At 43.6% G+C, this 20,146-nt stretch overlaps 2 protein-coding genes across 6 annotated transcripts in view; one reads left to right on the top strand and one right to left on the bottom strand.

Annotated features, from left to right (window-relative positions):
• Positions 1-941: 941 nt before the first annotated feature.
• On the bottom strand, positions 942-13,551 carry LOC119258935 (zinc finger protein with KRAB and SCAN domains 7-like). 5 transcript variants are annotated; one of them, XM_037527397.2, is made up of 6 exons: positions 13,449-13,551; positions 11,073-11,614; positions 10,576-10,741; positions 8,300-8,391; positions 7,838-7,964; positions 942-5,413 (listed from the first exon to the last, which is right to left on the bottom strand). In XM_037527397.2, the coding sequence occupies exons 2-6, from the start codon at positions 11,493-11,495 to the stop codon at positions 3,975-3,977; spliced, it is 2,247 nt and encodes a 748-aa protein (XP_037383294.1). In that variant the 5' UTR covers positions 11,496-11,614; positions 13,449-13,551; the 3' UTR covers positions 942-3,974. The 5 variants fall into 5 exon arrangements, with proteins under 5 accessions (XP_037383294.1, XP_037383303.1, XP_037383280.1 ...); XM_037527383.2 differs by having other exon boundaries at positions 943-5,416; XM_037527391.2 differs by lacking the exon at positions 13,449-13,551 and adding an exon at positions 13,305-13,442 and having other exon boundaries at positions 943-5,416.
• The window catches only part of LOC119237580 (zinc finger protein 852-like), a 20,786-nt gene continuing 13,373 nt past the window's right edge, over positions 12,734-20,146 (top strand). Inside the window, exons 1-2 of the mRNA XM_037501563.2 lie at positions 12,734-12,842; positions 13,312-13,642. Coding sequence (XP_037357460.1) covers positions 12,734-12,842; positions 13,312-13,642 — 440 coding nt within the window. The remainder of the gene's footprint in view (positions 12,843-13,311; positions 13,643-20,146) is intronic.

The raw sequence follows: 20,146 nt of genomic DNA, 5'->3' as shown, positions 1-20,146 counted from the left end.
AAACAAAGATGACTCAGATTATAGGGAGGTGGGTACAGCACACTCTGAAGAATTAGATTCCATGGTTAAAAAAAATAATAAATCCAAGGAAGGTAAATTTTAAATTCAAAAATTTTAGAATTAAAATAGACCCTTCAACAGAAAATATTCTCATATATGGCAGAAGGCTTGGACACTTCTGGATTTCTAGTGAAATTATACCCCAAGAAAAGGATTTTCCCCATTGTCCCTGCATTGCCAAGAGAATACTTGAATTGCAGTTCATGTCTCAGTCATTTCTACTACTAAAGTTGACAGACTAGGCAGGATGTTGATTGGGGCATCCTACCAATCTTCACTTGTACTGCGAGACATAGACTGGATACTAGCTACACAATAGAATTTGTTTGGAAGAAAGATGTAACAAATACACCTTAGAGACAATGTCTAATGCTAATAATCTCTCAGACTTTGCAATTCTATTTCTAGGGCTTTGGTCTAAGAAAACAATTATACCTGAGCTAGAGGCAATGTCTCTCAAAACATAAGAAAAGTATAAAAGTGGGGCCTCTCTAGTGCCTCAGGGGTTAAAATCCCAGCGCTTTCAAGCTATCGCCAGCCACTGTGGCATGAGTTCAAGCCCCAGCCAGGGAGCAATCCACATGGCGCAGCAGACCTCTCCTGTCTTACCTGCTGCTCTCCTCAGCAGTGTATTTCAGTAGATCTGCCTGTTCTGCTCCCCACTCTGTCTCTGGTGAATCCTCTCACCCCTACAACTCTGACCTATACACCAGTTCTTGTATGCATAAATAAAATCTTTAAAAATAACAAAATAAGCAAAATATAAAAGTAAATTTTTTTTTCTGTAATGTAGATGGAGTTACAAGTTATAAAAGTGTTATTGGCATCAATAACCTCAGCCTCAGAATAATCATATGGCATAATATTATTCTTGTTTTCCAGATAAAGAAACTAAAGCCTGGATATATGAAGTGATTTGTTTATGGTCGCACAACTGCAGACTTAGACTGGGTCTTCTGACTACAGATCCTGTTTTTGTATCTGTTGACCTTTCCAACTGGATTTAAAAGTTGAATAGCAGAATTGGGAACACAAAGTACAGCTGTGCAGTATTTTCTTTGTGTGTAGAAAAGGGAAGGGTTCAGCTCTTACCAGCTCTACCATATATGATACCAGGATCTATCTCCTGGGTATTCTGATTTCTAAAAACAAAATGGGAGTTTCTCACACTGTTTATGGTTATCTTTTTTTCTGCACAGTAGATTCATGGATGAAGAAGCAGCTATGCACCATAACTAAGAGCTTTTCTTTGGCACACATTTCAGGAACCTTTCGGAAATGTAGAATGGAAGCTTTGGATGAATGTTTTTTTGCCTTCCAAAACCCAAAATAGGACTCGAAAAACCATGTAGATTTTCTGATGTCAAATAAGAAAAAAACGACAACCAAGTCTTTCTGAACAACACATAAACAGGATCTCTTATAAGTGTAGTCTCTGATGGACAATGATTTGTACAATTGAATATTTTCTCAAACTCATCTCAAAAAAATTCTGTTCTCAGTTTCAAGTTGCTGAGGCAAGATGAAAGTCTGATTTGTGACTGAAGACTTTTCCACATTCAATTCCTTTACAACAAAGCTATTCCTGGCATGTAGAGAACACAGAAAGAGACTACAAAGGGCACAGAACGAGAGCTGAGCCTAAAGGAAAGCGAGATACAAAAAGTAGTCCCTGTGTGGAAGGCTTTCAATCAGATTAGCAAAACACTGAACCATTCCTTTATTTCCTCACTGCTGATGCACAAATTAGTAATGCAGTTAGCTAACCATCTAACTTTCAACAGTTTTAGCAGCATCGACTTGGACACAAAAGGATTAAAGGAAGATCCACTTTCCATATTTGGGGGCAAATATCAAGACTAGAAAGTCCTCATCATTGAGGAAAAAACAATATATGGGGTTAATGGAAATATAAAATATAAAAGTATAAAATATATACATACATTGTGGTAGTAACAGGGCCTATCAAAAAAAATGTATTGGGAATTATAAAGAGAAACAAAACAAACCTGGAAATCATGACAGAAAAATTGAAAGGGGGCCTCCCTGGTGGCACAAGGGGTTAATAAGCACAGTACTATGAAGCTAGCCACAGCATCTGTAGCACAAGTTCGATCCCCAGCCAGGGAGTTACCCAAATGGCATGGCAGACCTCTTCTGTCTCGCCCACTGCTCCCCTCGGCAGTGTATTTCAATCGGTCTGCCTGTTCTGTTCCCCGCTCTGTCTCTGGTGAATCCTCTCACCCCCTGCACCTCTGGCCATCACCCCAGTTCATGTATGTATAAATAAATAAATCTTTAAAAAGAAAAATTGAAAGGATATCAAAATGTAAAAATATGTATGCAGGAGGAGCTCTAATTACATATACAGAAAGGACTAAAAGAGCTTTTTATAAAATGGTAGGTACTTCCAATAAAAGTGATAATTTCCAGATAATACCAAAATTTAGAGTTAGAAACTTAAAAAAAGAAAAATTGTCCAAATACATTTTGCAAAGCCAGCAAAACCCTAGTAAATTCAATCTATTCTGTACTTAAAAAATAATCACAAACAATTTTATTCAGGAGTGCAAGGAAATTTCAATTATTTGGAAACTTGTCAACAAAATGAATTACAAAAAGAATAAAGGATGTGAACCATATTATCAATAAATTATTATAAAATCATGAGAGAAATCAGCAACCATCCTAATAAAAACTTTATATAATAATCACTACTAAAGAGTGAATAATGTGCCAGGCAGTTTTAAGTACCTTACACTTAATAACTAACTGTATCCTCACAGTCCCATGAGGTAGCTTCATTTCAGACACTGAAGAAGTAAGACACAGGAGCCAAGTGAAGCACCCACAGTCACACACCTAAGAAAGTAGGGGGGCCAGAATTTGAATCTACTGTGTCAGGCACAAAAACTACACTCTTAGCCACTATAGTATATTGTTTCTCCTAAAAGTAGACAAAGGAGAAAACTTCCTAAACACAATAGAATAATAATGAGGAACCAGCAAAGTAGTAACAGCAGTAAAACTTCCAGGAGTACATGTAGAAGATATCCATGAGGCCACTACACGTGCTCTCCTATGATGCAATGTCATTTCCATCTTTAGAAAGTTCTAGTCTGCTGGTAATGGTCAGGGAGTGGGAAGATGTAGGGGATTTGTGCCCAATTTAAGGATGGATCATTGGAGAGCTGAGTTTTAAAAAATTATTTATTAAACAACTAGTATATGAAATTATCTATAGGCTAAAAGAAATAGCATATGCAGTCTCAATGAACCTACAAACCTTGTTTTGAAAGTATACACTTACCCAGGAAGTTGAGAATAAGTTACAAGGCAATTTAGTTGTACACTGTAGCACCAACTAATTTGATCAAATATAGCACTGAGATCAAATGAATTGATGTTTAAGAAGTTTAAGAGGAATAAAGACCCATTTTAAAAAATGAAAGAATTTCAGATATGTGCTGGATCTAAGGTACTGAGGAAAAAAGATTGGGAAGAAGAAAAAATTTTTGAGGTGGAAACACAAGTGACAATAGTCAAGAATAGAGCAGAGATTAAAAAGTAGAAAAGGAGGGCCACAATCAAGAGAAAAGAATGACTGAAATCAAACATTTTAGAAAGACTTATGAATGGGAACAGGATGAAATGAGGAAAATAGAATCTGAACATAGGATGCAGAAAAACAGAAGTATTCTTCACATTAAAGGAAAAAAGTAACCTATAAGGAAAGTATGTAGTCCTTACTTTCCCATTAGTGAGGACTGCATTCTCCAACCTTCATGACCCAACAGAGAATTTGGGTAATGTATTTAGTGGTACCAAGAGGAGACCAGGGTGAGCATCCTTCTTATAAAGAAAGCTGAACTCAAAGTTCCTTGTTCTCTGTCTTGGAGAATGCTTTAAGACGCTCACCGAGTTAGACCTGAGTGCTTCTCTCCACTGTGAGTTCGCTGGTGGTGATTAAAAGTTGAACGCTGACTGAAGGCTTTGCCACACTCAATACATTCATAAGGTTTCTCTCCAGTATGAACTCTCTGGTGTACAATGAGTTGTGAGCTGTCGCTAAAGGCTTTCCCACAGTCATTGCATTTATAGGGTTTTTCCCCAGTGTGGGTTCTCTGGTGGACCATGAGACTGGAGCTATAACTGAAGACCTTCCCACACTCATTACATTCATAAGGTTTCTCACCAGTATGAATTCTCTGGTGTATGATGAGGTGTGAGTTTTGATTGAAGGATTTTCCACACTCATTGCATTTATAGGGCTTTTCACCTGTGTGAAGTCTCTGATGTCGAATAAGACATTTACTCAGGCCGAACGCCTTCCCACACTCATTACATGCAAAAGGCTTCTCTCCAGTATGAATCCGCTCATGGTCAACAAGTTGAGAGTTCTGATTAAAGGCTTTCCCACACTCGCTACATTTATACGGTTTCTTTCCGGTGTGAAGGCTCTGATGTCGAATAAGACATTTACTCCGACTGAAGGCCTTGCCACACTCATTACACTCATAAGGCTTCTCTCCAGTGTGGATTCTCTGATGGTCAGTTAGATTTCTATTAGAACAGAAAGCTTTCCCACACTCATTACACTTGTAGGGTTTTGCACCAGTGTGAAGAACCTGATGTCGCACAAGACTTTTACTCCGAATGAAGGTCTCCCCACACTCATTGCATTCATATGGTTTCTCCCCAGTATGGGTTCTCTGGTGGTCAATGAGCTGCAAACTCTGAGTGAAAGCTTTTCCACATTCATTACATTTATATGGTTTCTCCCCATTATGGAGTCTCTGGTGTTGAATGAGGTGGGAGCTGTGCCGATAGGTCTTCCCACACTCTCCGCATTCATAGGGCTTTTCCCCTGTGTGGGTTCTCAGATGAACTATGAGCTGAGAGGTCTGCGTGAAGGTCTTACCACACTCATTACATTCGTAAGGTTTCTCTCCAGTGTGGATTCTCTGATGACCGATGAGGTGTGAACTACGATTGAAAGCTTTGCCACATTCATCACATTGATAGAATTTCTGTCTCTTCAAAACTTCTTGATGTTCTGTAGGACTAGAGGACACATCTCGATGTTCTACAGGATCCTTATATTCATCCCATCCATCTTTTGTGGATTTTTTATCCTCATGTATTATTTCCAAGGAATCACTTCCCAGAGTGCTCCCTTCCTCATCTGAGGGCTGGCCTTCCTGCTTGTCTAAAGCATCTTCACAGGCATCTCTAGACTCTGGTTCTTCAGGAATCACCCCATAGACTCCTCCTGATGTTCTATCACATGACGCTGATCCATTAGAAATGTTCTGCTTGGAAGGAAATTCTGACCTCTCCATCCTGTTCTCACCTGCTGCCAAAAGAAGGAAACAACTCTTAACTCATTTCTTGTCTTGTTGAAAACACAGAATAATCAGGATTCTCTGTATCTGAAAAAAAAAAAAAAAAACCTTCACATTATGAGTAAGGAATCAGAGGACACATTGAAAAACAATGGGAAAATGCTCATTTTACTGTACAGAGAGAAAGACAAAGAGGGGAAAGAAGGTCAGAGGAAGCAGATGAAGACGAGCTACAAGGACAAATATTCAGCCAACACACCCCAGCGAGCAGGCCCACTAGATGGCAAGAGACCAGGTTATGAATTATGGTGTTATCTTCCAGAAGTTGCTTAGATGCTGCTTCCTCAGTAAAATGATGAACTCTGAGGCCCTTTCCAATAATCACATTTTATGGTTCCAAGGTCTCAGATGTTTAGGAAAAAGAAGGGAGCACATATCTCAAGTTAAATATGAGGAACGTTGTGGAGCAAATATGAGGGTTGAAAGGACATTTTAATTATGAAGGTATGATTAGAAAAAGTGTATGAGAAGGCATTTCAGAATGACTAGATAGTGACAAGATTTGGAACCCCCAGTTTAAGGCAAAAGTATGAATTGGGAGCGGAAAGCTCTAAAAGTGGGAATCCTTCGTCTCTAGAGCACTGAATTTGTAGCAGCCAATATTGTACTCCCCAGAATTGAGAAAGGCATCAATAATTTTTTTAAAAAGATTTATTTATTTATTTATACAAGCACTGGGTACAGTCAGAAGCGTGGGAGGGTGAGAGAATTCACCAGAGCCAGAATGGGGAGAAGAACAGCCAGACAGACGGAGGATACTGCTGAGGGGAGCAGTGAGCACGGCAGGAGAGGTCTGCGCGCCTTGTGTGACCCTCACTGGCGGCCGGGGATCGAACTGGTGCTGCAGAAGCTGCGGGCAGCTTCGCAGCCCAGCACTCAACCGCTACGCCACCAGGGTAGGCCCGGCATTAATAATTTTAAATATATTAGGGCCTCCCCGGTGGCGCAGTGGTTGAGCGCTGGGTTGCGAAGCTGCCCGCAGCCTCTGCAGCGCCGGTTCGATCCCCGGCTGCTCCCCGGCCACCGGCGGAGGATCCCACATGGCGCGCAGACCTCTCCTGCCGCCCGCTGCTCCCCTCAGCAGTGTCCTTCGGTCCTTCTGCCTGCTCTGCTCCCCGCTCTGGCTCTGGTGAATTCTCTCACCCTCCCGCGCTTCTGACTGTACCCAGTGCTTGTATAAATAAATAAATAATAAATCTTAAAAAAAAAAAAAAAAAAAAATAATAATTTTAAATATATTAAAACATGTCTCTGATAGCTTAGTTACCTGGAATTATAAGGAAAATAAACAGCTGAATATTTGCTTTTATATTCTGTATGTTTTTAATACAAAAGCTGTGAGACAGGAGAATAACTACAGTCGTAACCACTAAGAGTGAAAACGTTCCTTCACGAAGAGTGAAAATGTAGACCAGGACTACAAACCATCACACTACTTTAGTATGCAGAAATTCTAGATGTTTAAACAGGAGACCCCAGAGTAGGCTATTGTCCTGGACTTGTCAATCACAGAACTTCCCTGACAACAGTCCATTCAAGGAAATTGCCTGGACTCTGCTCTTTCTAAAGGGGACTCTGAAACAACTGAGCTTTGTGCCAAGCAACCTAATTCATCCCTTGACAGACCACATGTGGTAAGACCAGGGCCAGGACTAGAACCAAGTGTAGTTTATCTATAGCAGTAACCACTGCTGAGGCCAAAATTCTGCCCAAACAGAGAAAATATTCTATGGCTGTACCAGCATTAAAGTCTCGGTAAGTAAATTCTGAATCAAAAGAAAGAATGGCAAAATGAAGAAGGGGCGTTCAAGCTGAAATGATGCATTGAGAGAAGCCAAACTATCAGGAGCTACAAAAAGCAAAGTATGAGTAAATGGAAAAGTCGAATTAAGATTATCGGGAAATTCAGAGTGAAGCAAATGGGGTAGCAGTGAGAGGACAGAAAATAAGAGAACAGTTTGTCACATTCATGGAGCAACAATGGCACAAAAATTCACTTGCTTTTGCTCCTGAGGCTTCTGAGCTGCCCTGGGTCAAGGGCCCAGTTTCCAGAAGGCCCTGATTCCCAAAGTCGTCTAGTTGGTTGGTGTACAGCATTTCCATTCCTTTAACATTATGGTAAGTATCACTGCTCATTACTTAACATAACCTGGGTGGCTCTCTTCCCTACAACTATAAAATCTAAACCATCCTAGGTCAATCAATAATAAAGGGAATGCTGATAATAATAAAAGCTCATTGATGACTACAGAAAGGTCATTATATTATTCTCACTATTTGTATATATTTTCAATTTTTCATAATAAAACTATAAGGAATATAGCAACAAAAAGGTAGAGAAAGCAGACTCTACAGGGAAACAAAATCGTTACCCAATAAGGCCAAGCTGTGGTAATTTTCTGGCATGATGTTCTGGTACCAGGCACTCTGACTCAGTGCTGGACCTTTCCATTGCTTCTGAGAACAGCCCACAGACAGGAACTGGAATGCTGCAGACACCTGGAATGACAAGCTTTTACTGCTCAGGGACATTCCCAGCCCGAAGGCCGGAGTCATCAGGGCTACCAAGGGCACAGGGGAAGGGCCCCAGAGGGCAATGGACTCGGGCAGGGAGAGAAGCTGGGATGTGACAGAGTAAAGAACAAGTCCAAGGCAAAAATGGAGTCCATGAACTCAGCAGGCAGGACCCAGTCCAGGGAAAGGCTGGAAAGGCTGGAAGGCCGCAGGCTAAGACAGGAGCAGTCTCCCGTTTCCCACAGCCCTGAGGAAGAGCTGCAGCTAGGCCCAGGCCACAGCCTTGGGAACTCAGGAGAGACACAGAGAACCAAGCTCACCTGAGGCCTGACCATCTGAGGCACAGCAGCTGCTGCTTGGTCTCCTAAGTCCCCAGCTTGGGGAAGGGCAGGCGCTAGGGAAGCACAGTGAGCTGAGGGAGGAAAGAAAGCTGTGAGTGGGACAAGCCCTGTCCTTGTTCCTGTAAGGTCTGTGTCCCCAGAGTGTGTGCAGGAGAACCAGGGAGCTGCACACTCTGACTCTCATCCCTGTTCACAGAGTACCCGGCATGCTGTGAACTTCCCTGGGGGCACTGCAAGCGGTCCCTGGCCAAACTGAGTCCTCCCAGTCCTCAAACCTCTCTCAGGAGGAGCCTTCAGCCTCAAGGAAGCGACACTTCCCACTACTTTCTCTCTCCCATGGCTTCCCCAGCACCAGCCCAGTCCAATTTTTCCCTCACCTATCTGGCCCCTTGTTCCCCAGTTTTTTTCCCTTCTGCACTCGCATTATGGAGACTCCAGTCGTTCTGATCTCAGAGGCTCCCTTTCTTCTGTCGGAGGTCACGCTGAGGCTCACTGCTCTAACACTGCTCTCATTTTCTCAGTTTACCTACACCGCTATCACAAGCTCCCTACACCTCTATTGGTCATTTCATCTGGGTGTCCTGCAATACCTTCAATTCACTGTCTCAAATGCACATACTTATTGTGTTCCTTTCCTGACTTTCCCAGTTTTGTCCATGACTCTGGATATTGGTCATAACCCTAATTCCCCCTCCTCTGTAGTCTCATGGGCTCTTCCTTCACAGCCTCTATCACATATATTACTCTTCCATTTCTTTTTTTTTTTTTTTTTAAAGATTTATTTGTTTGTTTGTTTATTTATTTATTTATACAAGCACTGGGTACAGTCAGAAGCGTGGGAGGGTGAGAGAATTCACCAGAGCCAGAGCAGGGAACAGAACAGGCAGACTGACGAAGTACACTGCTGAGGGGAGCAGCGGGCGGCAGGAGAGGTATGTGCGCCATGTGGGACCCTCCTCCTGTGGCCGGGGAGCAGCCGGGGATCGAACCGGCGCTGCAGAGGCTGCGGGCAGCTTAGCAACCCAGCGCTCAACCGCTGCGCCACCGGGGAGGCCCTATCACTCTTCCATTTCACTGAACCCCATTCAGACAACAACCAGCTCACATCTAGGCTCCAGTGCCAGCCCCTTACTGAGGTTCCTGGTCACTGGTTTCCCTAGTCAATACACAGTGCTCACATGTGCCAGATTAATTTTCTGAAATACTGTTTCTAATACAGCATCAGGGTGGAAGGCTGCAGGCTGAGACAAAAGCAGTCTCAGGGCCTCCCCGGTGGCGCAGCGGTTGAGCGCTGGGTTGCGAAGCTGCCCGCAGCCTCTGCAGCGCCGGTTCGTTCCCCGGCTGCTTCCCGGCCACCGGAGGAGGGTCCCACATGGTGTGCAGACCTCTCCTGTCGCCCGCTGCTCCCCTCAGCAGTGTACTTCGGTCCTTCTGCCTGCTCTGCTCCCCGCTCTGACTCTGGTGAATTCTCTCACCCTCCCGCGCTTCTGACTGTACCCAGTGTTGTATAAATAAAATAAATAAATAAATAAATCTTAAAGAAAAAAAAAAAAAAAGCAGTCTCAGACTGACCCAGAGTCCTGAGGAAGAGCTCTAGCTATGCCTGGGCCATATACTTGGGTACTCAGCAAAGACAGAGAACCAAGCTTACCTGATGCCTGACCATTGAAGCACAGTAGCTGCTGCTTGGTCTCCTAAGATCCCAGGTTGGGTAATGGCAGACCCTGCACAAGGAGACCCTAAGCTCCCAAATGATCCTTGCTGACCCCACACATGAGGGCCAATGAACTCCCACTTATAGTTTTGCTTAAATCATCTGCTCTAGTACATATCACTTTCTCCCCCATTTTTCAACATCTAATTCCATTGCTAAGTCCTCAGTGATGCAGTCCCTGCCCCATCTACTCCACAATTAACTTACTCACCAGTTACAAAGTCATGTTACTCACTTTGACAGCATCAAATGCCTGGGGGCAAATATCTCTCTTATGTATCTTAAAATACATAAGATGTATTTAAAATGCAGTTGCCTTTTCTTGCAATTATGATTGACTTTCTAACTAGATAAATTATCTGAAAGCAGAAATGACATCTCTCTCTGGTTCCCAACAGTAACTTCTCATGACAGGTGCTTGACAAACACATGAAGGATTGGAGATTAAGCAAAAAGAACAAAGTCACTAGAAGTCAGTGCAATAGAGGATTCCAAAGAAAAGGGAGGCATGACTTGAGGCAAGAGCTGGGGAGGTGAGTACCTGAGTGCCCATTGGGGAGGCAGTGTGCTCCTGGGCCATGAGGAAGCATCAGGTGGGTTCCAGGGGCTGAACCCTTGCTGAGGAGTGAAGAAGGAGAGGTCTTCGTTCCGCCCAAGACTGTTGTCTCCTCCAAGTGCATGTCCTGTTCCTGGACTGGGGCTGAGACCTAGAGATATGGAAATAAAACTGGGTTCAAAGAGCATCCTGAAGGTAGAATATCCAAAACCTTTATCAAGCAACCCCAGAAAGAAAGTCTGGGAAAAGAAGAACCAAAGTGTCTTTGCACTATCACCAGTAAAGCCTATTGGAGGAAAATTGTGAAAGCAGGACCTACAGTTACAATCCTACTGCCATTTCTCTGTTGACTCTCTTGGTAGGAGCTTAAAGATCACATCACATAACCACTTCCACTGTGACACAAATTTGCTTATGAAGAACCAGGTTAACCCAAGGACTAGAAAATAGTTCCACCTGCTATTCTAGAGTAGACTACTCACCTGTCCTGGTCCACTGAGATGTCTCTGGAAATCCTCCACCACAGCCACAGCCTCCTCACCACTTTCAGGGTGATGCAGCTGCACCCATGTCTGGAGCTCTCCAGGCAGGATGCTCAGGAATTGTTCCAATACCAGCAGCTCCAGAATCTGCTCCTTGGTGTGTACCTCTGGCATCAGCCACCAGTGGCATAGCTCCCGGAGCCGGCTCAGTGTCTCCTGTGGCCCAGACATCTCGTGGTAACATAACTGTCTGAAGTGTAGCCGGAAGATTTCACAGACAGGGGGGTGGTTCTTCTGGAGACTGTAGCTCTGCCCCCAGATCTGGCTCCCTGGCTCCTGCTTCACAGTCAGGCGCCCCACCTGCTTCTGGAGATCAGCACCCCTGGGGATGAGACCTAAAGCTCCCCTGCTCTGGCTGGACATTGTGATCCCAAAGAAAAGCTCGTCCCAGCAGCAGTTTGTCAGACTGAAATGAAGGTCTATAATTCAGGTTTCAGGAGCTGTTTTTCAGAGTTGGGGGCATGGGGTGATGGAAGTATCACCTACAGAAACATCAAGAGAGAAATCACCATTCCGGAAGTATTCAGTCCCAGGCTGATGACACTCAAAAGTTAAACAGCAAAGCTCCAGGAAAAAAGCCAACCAGGGCAGTCTCTCTAGGCATCTCTCCAAGTGACTTCCCTTCTTAAACTTTCCGTGGCTCCCATTACCTATACGATAAAACCTAAAAGTCTACATTTAGTGTTCACAGTCCTTCACAACCTGGCCTTCGGCCTCTATCCTAGCCACAACCACCTAAAACTCTCCCCAGGTAATCAGGCTAGAAAGGCAACAATGATCTCAAAATGTGGGATGTGCAAGGTGACCCAAAGGGTGCAAAGGAAACACTAATTTATTATTTAACACCTATTCAATGTGTATTTTTAGTGTGCACTGGCATTTGTAAAGGAGACTCTATCTTTTGAAAATATATTTATTTTTATTTATTTTATTTTTTTTTAATTTTTTTTATATAGGCATGTTTTATTTATTTGTTTGTTTGTTTGTTTGTTTTGTTTATACATGCACTGGGTACAGTCAAAAGCACAGGAGGATGAGAGAATTCACCAGAGTCAGAGCGGGGAGCAGAGCAGGCAGAAGGACCGAAGTACACTGCTGAGGGGAGCAGCGGTTGGCAGGAGAGGTCCGCGTGCCATGTGGGACCCTCCTCCGGTGGCCGGGGAGCAGCCGGGGATCGAACCGGCGCCGCAGAGGCCGTGGGCAGCTTCGCAACCCAGCGCTCAACCACTGCGCCACCGGGGAGGCCCAGGAGACTCTATCTTTAATCTACAAAGAAACCTATGTTGGAAGTGTACATTCACAACTCTTCTACTTAGTATTGTTAGAGAAATACACGATAAAGTTTGGAACTAAAGCCCTAGCGACACAGCTAGAGGTCACACATACTCTTTCCTTGTCTGGATTTTTCACCTTCCTTTTAATTTTTGACAAACTGCTACTTATCTGTCAAGACCCAGTACAAACACCATTTTCTCTTGAAGGTCCCTGACTGCTCCATAAAGGAAAAGAGAAGGTGTCTTCCCTCTCTGTCCTTCTTGTTATAAGATGTGTTTTAACTAGCCTATGCACAACTCCACACCTGCACCCCCCAAAACTGCTGGATGGCCACCAAACTAAAAGACCTAGTGGAATCAGAACAATACCACAGACCTTTATCTACTCCTATCTACTTTCCTGATCTCTCCAGGATTAAGTGTGATTATTGCCTCAGTGAGTCCACTGGCACCTTTTTCATTCAAACCTCCTCTAGAGCACTTCTCAAGCTGTAATGTTTTGTGGTTCACAGAACAATCTCACCCACTTCCTGGGAGGACTCAAAGCGCAGAGCTGGTTCCCAGTCATCTTTATGCACAACACTGGTACATGGCATACAGAGGTACATATTTTGTAAATGAGCGTCTTATTTAGTTGATACTGAGGAGGGGAGGGTAGAGGGGAGACTCTTAACTAGTTAAAATATTGTAAAACTGAAAATCAGCACCTGCGCTCTGCTCCCAATTCACCATACATCTCAGTACCCTGGTAGCTATGTCTCTCTAGGTCTCGGCTTCTTTAAAACACAAAGATGAACTAAGTATCTACAAACTCGGTTCTGAGATACACCACTTGTAGCAAGATCAAGCCATTTTCCTACCCCCCTTACTGTTTCGAACGCCCTGCAGTTTCTCTCACTTGGCAGCCCGCCTCTCCAAGTCAGCACTCCAGGTTGGAAATTCCGAGACTGAGCCACTTCCGACGCTTCATACTGTCCTACAGGGCAAGGCCGGGCAAACACCTATACTTCGCCTTGGATCAGGTTTCTGCGGCGCCGCTCACCTGGCCACGTCTGCTTCGCTCATCGCTGTCCCCGCAGGTGCCAGGTTCCGCGCCGCTCTGCAGGGCGGTCGGGGCGGCGGGACCGAGATGCGGCCCTACTGCGCGCGGCGTCTCGGCGTCACAGGGTCCGCGCCGCAGCCGCCGGGGCCAAGCGTGGGCCGGGCCGGCGTCGGCGATGTGGGCTGCGGGAGGCCGTAGTTCGGGCCTAGCGGCCCCGCTCCGGGCAGCGTCCCTCTCCCCGTGCCGAGCCAGCGCTCGGGGTCCAGTGGCGGTAACCCCTGGGAGCGCGACACCTCCACGCCCGCCGACACAATCAAAAACAATGGCTGAACCGGAAGCGAGATATTCCCACTTCCGGGATCCCTGGGGATCCCGGAAGTGCCTGTGGGGGCCGGGGGCGCGCCCCCGAGAGCACTGGCGAGAAACCTGGGGCTCGCGGACCTTTGATTCCTAGGTGAGGCTACTCGCGTTGGGAGCGGCAGTGGCACCTCAAGTGAGGTTTTAGGTTGCGCGTGTCCAGCTTGCGGACTATGCGAATCCTGTGACCCACGCGTATCCCCACCTTTGCCCCTTCCCCTCCGGATAACCTTGAGAAAGATGCCAATTTCTGAAGCTGTTTTATCATCTGACAAAGGCAGAGACTAGCGTGTCCCGCACAGGACTACCAGTGCTGAATGGGGTAACATATTGACACGACGGAGCAGAAGGCCTGATTTGTCCTGAGCATTCATTCAGTTACAATATGTGTGATGGCCCGGGGCATTTTCAACCCGCTCTGAGTCTCCAAGAAATGAGCAGACATCACAAGCTTTGCTCATCCAATCTCTGTGAAGAAACAGGCCCACCAAAAAGACTGTGATATTTCTGTTTATAGATTTGATTCATCTTTCCTAATACAGCATTGTTACGGACCAGGAGTAGTGCATTCTTAAGTTCCTCACTCAAGAATGAAATGAGGCCTCCTACAAAAGTAATTGATATTGAAACTGAGATTTGTTAAAGCAATAGAGTGACAGAAAGCTCCAGGGCGACCCCAAGGGTGAGTGGTTCTCTGAACACCAGTGTCTCTCTTACATAGGCCCCAGGAAACCTAACACAAGGGATCTCATTAAGCTACATTGGGGTTGGGCCAAGGGAGGGAGAAGGGAGGAGGTTTTGGAGTAGCCTTGTGCAGCTGCTGTAGTGGCACTAGTTTCTTCTTGCAGCACATGTTCAGAAAATGGAGGACAGATCTCACCCAGAGGTGGAGGTCTCACTATTATAATGAGATCAAAGTCTGAGTAGGGTCAGGATTCTTCTCAAGACACATCAGCCTCAAACTGGGTATGACCTGTCTGTGTGCCAGCAGCAGTTCTGCTTTGTCGTCATTGGACTGCTGAGACAATGGACTAAAACAAAGAAATTAGTGGGGACAGAGAGTAAATAATGATTTGCTGTTAATTATTAAGCTATGATTTATATGCACTATTGTTGGTGTTCTTGTTTCTGAGTCTACACGCCAGGAGAAAGAAACAAGCGCTTCCAAGAGGCCCCATGTCTCAGCATGGATGTTCTAGTACCCTAAAGAGGGCCAGTATGGGGACAACATAATCTAGATGTAGTTGTCTAGTATCTGGGAGGTAGGTGTTACTCAGGGACTTCATCTTAGAGTGTGTTGCATATAGAAGCAGGTGTAAAGAGGTTCCTACTGCTAGTGGTATTAAGCAGGCCCTGGAGGCCCAATTTCTGGGTGTAATGACCATGAATGATCATCTGTAATGACGATTACAGAAGGGCAGAAGATAAGAGGAACCACTTTCTAATAATTTGTGTATCTTAACTATGTATATATTTTCTCACAGACCAACAGGTAGGTCATTTACAGGGTTCAAAGTAAGTCTCCTGGGTTGTCCAAGGATCAGTAATATCCCAAGCATATTTTGGGGCTACTTTTGGATTTGACATGTGTCCTTCATGTCTCTGCACAAGTCAGGACAGAAATAAAGGCATCAGAAATTTTAATATCTTGAAGAAGGTCCATTGGACCCGTCTTTGCCCACTGAGTGTAATGAGTGCACTCTTGATATTAAGGCAACCCTCTACATCTGAAAACCATTCAGGGAGGTCTTGGCTATTTGGTCCTGGCCTGTGCCTGATATTGACACTGAGTGTAGCCCATTGGTTCATTAAGACCTCAAAGATTTATGGCTCCCGAATAGGAAATCTTGTAAGGCTGAGGCAAATGTTAACTCTGGAATTCATGGGTTGTCCTGCAGCTCTGGGTACTTCATATGCAGGAGACACAAGGATTTAGAAAACAAGCCTGAGTTATTTCTCAGAACTGTTTCATGCTTAGGAACATCCATTATATATGTTATGCTGCTTTGCACTTACAGTACCTCTGTGAAAACAGGATCTTCAGTTTGCAGGTGACGATTCTGAGGCTTGGCAAACATCCTGCTAGCCAAATAACATTTTACTGGCCGAAAGGCAAGGATGTCACCTTGGATTCAAGTCTATGAACCTCCCACTCTGCTTTCAGTCGCAAGGTGCTGTCTTTCTTGCCCTTATTCATTCCTCTGTTCTTTAAGTGTCTGAGTTGACTGCTGGTGGAAAAGGAACCCAGGTCTCCTGCCCCCCATTCTAGAGTCTCTTTCTGAACTAGTGTTTGGGGTCTTGATTCTCCTAAAGCACAGTTTTGGTCTTCGAAATAACAAACTTGAGGTTGTAGTCTTTCAGATTCTGAGTATTCTTGGAATACTCATATACCTCATATTTGAAATCCAAATTTATTACAGAAGCATCTCAAGCATATTCTGGAATTTCTAGTCTGTGAATACAGTAAACCTTGCTCTGCCACTTACTTGCTGGGATTTGTGACTTTGGACAAGTTATATATTTACTGAGTCTTACAATTTGTGAAATACAAAAACACACAAACAAAAACCCCAAAAACAATCCATGTGTGCTTACCCTCAGAGACAGGAGTATTATGTGTCCTATTAAGCACTATATAGATATAACAAAGATATCTATGTAAGAAACATTTTTTTAATTTACATTTTATTTTTATATTCCCCATACAATTACAACCCCCTTATTTTGACCCCAAGCCCTCCTTTCCCTGCCCCCCAACCCCCATAGAGTGTCTCTGGTTCATAGTTGTTTGTTGATTTTGATATTTTCTTTCTTATAGTTATTCTTTTTCCTGGTCCCTTATTTAAGTTTTCTAGATTCCTGCTATGAGTGAGACCATCCGGTATTTTTCTTTTTCTTTCTGGCTTATTTCACTGAGCATGATCCCTTCCAGCGCCATCCATGTTGCTGCAAATGGCTTGTGTTTATCTTTTTTGAATGCCGATTAATATTCCATGGTGTATATGTACCACATCTGCTTGATCCAGTCATCTATTTTTGGGCATTTGGGTTGTTTCCAAAGCTTAGCTATTGTAAATAGTGCTGCTATAAACATAGGGGTGCAGGTGTTCTTTGGAATTGATGTTTCTGTGTCCTTTGGGTAAATACCTAGGAGTGGAATTGCTGAATCATATGGAAGCTCTATGTTTAGTAGGTCAAGAAATCTCTACACAGCTCTCCATAGTGGTTGGACTAGTTTGCACTCCCACCGGCAGTGCAGGAGAGTTCCTTTTTCTCCACAACCTCGCCAACATTTGTTGTTGCTAGTTTTTTTAATATGTGCCATTCTCACTGGTATAAGATGGTATCTCATGGTAGTTTTGATTTGCACTTCCCTGATTACAAGTGATGTTGAACTTTTTTTCATATGCCTATTGGCCATTTGCATTTCCTCTTCAGAGAAGTTTTTTAGCTCTTCTGCCCATTTTTTGACTGGATTATTTTCTTTGTTTTTGTTGAGTCTCATCAGCTCTTTATTGATTTTTGTGGTCAGTCCTTTATCATTAGTGTTGTGTGCAAAAATGTTCTCGCAGTCAGTGGGATTTCTCTTTGTTTTTGTTATTGTCTCTTTTGCTGTGCAGAAGCTCTTTAATTTGATGTAGTTCCAGCTGTTTATCTTTGCCTTCACTATCATTGCTTTGGGTCATGTGTCTATAAAGATGTCTTTGATGTGCATATCATGTAGTGTTTCGCCTATGTTTCCTTCTATGTATTTTATGGTTTCAGGTCTTATGTCTAGTTCTTTAATCCATTTTGAGTTGGTTTTTGTGCATGGTGTTAGGTAGTAGTCAAGCTTCATTCTTTTGCATGTAGCGACCCAGTTTTCCCAGCACCATTTATTGAACAAACTTTCTTTGCTCCAATGCATATTCTTTGCTCCTTTGTCAAAGATTAGTTGTCCATAAATCTGTGGGTTTATTTCTGGATTTTCTATTCGATTCCATTGGTCTGTGTGTCTGTTCTTGTTCCAATACCATGCAGTTTTGATGATTATGGCTTTGTAGTATAGTTTGAAATCTGGGAGTGTGATGCCTCCATTCCCTTCTTTTTTTTTCAGGAGAGCTTTGGCTATTTGGGGTTTTTGGTGATTCCATATGAATTTCATCAATAATTGTTCTATTTCTTTGAAGAATGACATTGAAATTTTGATTGGAATAGCATTGAATCTGTATATTGCTTTTGGTAGGATGGCCATTTTAATAATGTTTATTCTTCCAATCCATGAGCAGGGGATGTCTTTCCATTTCCTTGTGTCTTCTTCTATTTCTTTTAACAGTGCTTTATAGTTTTCTTTGTATAGGTCCTTTACCTCTTTTGTTAGATTTATTCCCAAGTATTTGATTTTTTTTGTTTCAATAATAAAAGGGATTTTTTTTTATTTCTTCTTCTTCAGATTTATTGTTTGTGTATAGGAAGGCTACTGACTTTTGCATGTTGATTTTATATCCTTCTATGCAAGAAACTTCGGACTGTAGGAGGGAGACAGGGGAGTAAGAGCTGGACCTTGGAAATGTCAAAGTCAAAGGGCAGGCAGATACCAGTGACTAACAATGTCAATATGTAATTCTTGGCATAAGAGAAGTTCAGTAAACCAAGGGAGGGATTGATCTTGAAAAGTACCAGATGCAGCCTGAAAGCCAACAGCATTGAGGTGGGCCTTGAAGTAGAATTTAGACATGTATAGGAGGAGAGGGGCAAACACAAACAAATGTTCAGAGATGAGAGAGAGAGAGAGAGAGAGAGAGAGAGAGAGAGAGAGAGAGAGAGAGAGAGAGAGAGAGAGAGAGGAGAGAGAGAGAGAGAGAGAGAGAGAGAGAGATTATTTCAGTTCATGTTATTTCCTCTTGTAAGCTGTAGAGAGTTAAGAAAAGACAATGATGTGATCTCTAGGTTAGCTATATATAATCCGTGTGCCCTTCTGCATCCATTTCAGGTGACACTCACTTTTGAAAAGATGTGGCCAAAGGTCACTCACTGAAGGTTTTTGATTTCCCACATGTGTAAGTGGGTGAGAGGGAAATCTAGAAGCTCTGGGGAGGAAGTGAATGAAGAGTTTTGGTGTCTCACCCTCTTTCTGGGAAAACTTCTCTAGTCACAGGTATATTTTATCTGTTTTAACCTTAATACCTTTTGTATAAGCAATGCATGTTAATTTTTTAATTCAAGAAATATAGCTGGTAAAAATCCCTCATTAACTTTTTTTTAATTTAATTTTATTTATTTTTTAATAGTTTTTTTTATAGAGGCATGTTTTTATTTATTTATTTATTATATTTGTTTGTTTGTTTTGTTTATACATGCACTGGGTACAGTCAGAAGCGCGGGAGGGTGAGAGAATTCACCAGAGCCAGAGTGGGGAGCAGAGCAGGCAGAAGGACCGAAGTACACTGCTGAGGGGAGCAGCGGGTGGCAGGAGAGGTCTGCGCACCATGTGGGATCCTCCTCCGGTGGCCGGGGAGCAGCCGGGGATCAAACCGGCGCCGCAGAGGCCACAGGCAGCTTCGCAACCCAGCGCTCAACCGCTGCGCCACCGGGGAGGCCCTCCCTCATTAACTTTTCATTGGGAGGAAAAGTACTTTCTTGTTTTTGCTGTTTGCTTGACATGTTTCCTAGGGAAATGGATTGATCTCTCACTCTGTGTTTACCTTGTATATTTTAAAACTGTGCTGATAGGTGCAGAGGTGCTTGTAAGTTTGACAATCTTTCAACACATATTTATTGAGCGTTTACGCTATACCAGGTACTGTCCAGGGTCCTGAGAATGCAATCACAAACAGGATTAGAAGCGCCTCCTACTGGACAGAAAAAGACAACTATATGAGAAATTTTTAGGAAACCGCTTTGCAGAGAAATAGGACGATTTGAAATTTTTGTTTTCATCATATATTTTTCATCTTACCTATGTCCCTCTCTTCCTGCTCTTTGGTACAGTAAAAAAAAAAACTGAGTGAGAAAACTCTTAGTAGGAAGTAAATGTCATAGAGTAAACATGAGACAACTATTGTCTGAACTGGGGTCGTGGGAAACAAAGGGAGGATGCAGGAGACAATCTCAAGGGATAATGGGCGGGAGGGAGGGAGGGAAGGACTCACAATTATGGCAGGTAGCTGTGAAAATGCTGAAGTCTGAACTGTGGCACAAGGAAAGACCACTGATTTTATAGGAAAAGAAGATGAATTTTAAACATGGAGTTTAAAGTGGTGAGGGAGATCCAAGTGAAATGTGCAGTAAGAAATAGAAGATATAGGGCCTCCCCGGTGGCGCAGCGGTTGAGCGCTGGGTTGCGAAGCTGCCTGCAGCCT

Source organism: Talpa occidentalis, unplaced genomic scaffold (genome assembly GCF_014898055.3).
Source record: "Talpa occidentalis isolate TD23 unplaced genomic scaffold, MPIMG_talOcc4v2.1 talOcc4.10, whole genome shotgun sequence".
NCBI classification, from domain to species: domain Eukaryota; kingdom Metazoa; phylum Chordata; class Mammalia; order Eulipotyphla; family Talpidae; genus Talpa; species Talpa occidentalis.
This window is presented reverse-complemented; position numbering and strand designations above follow the sequence as displayed.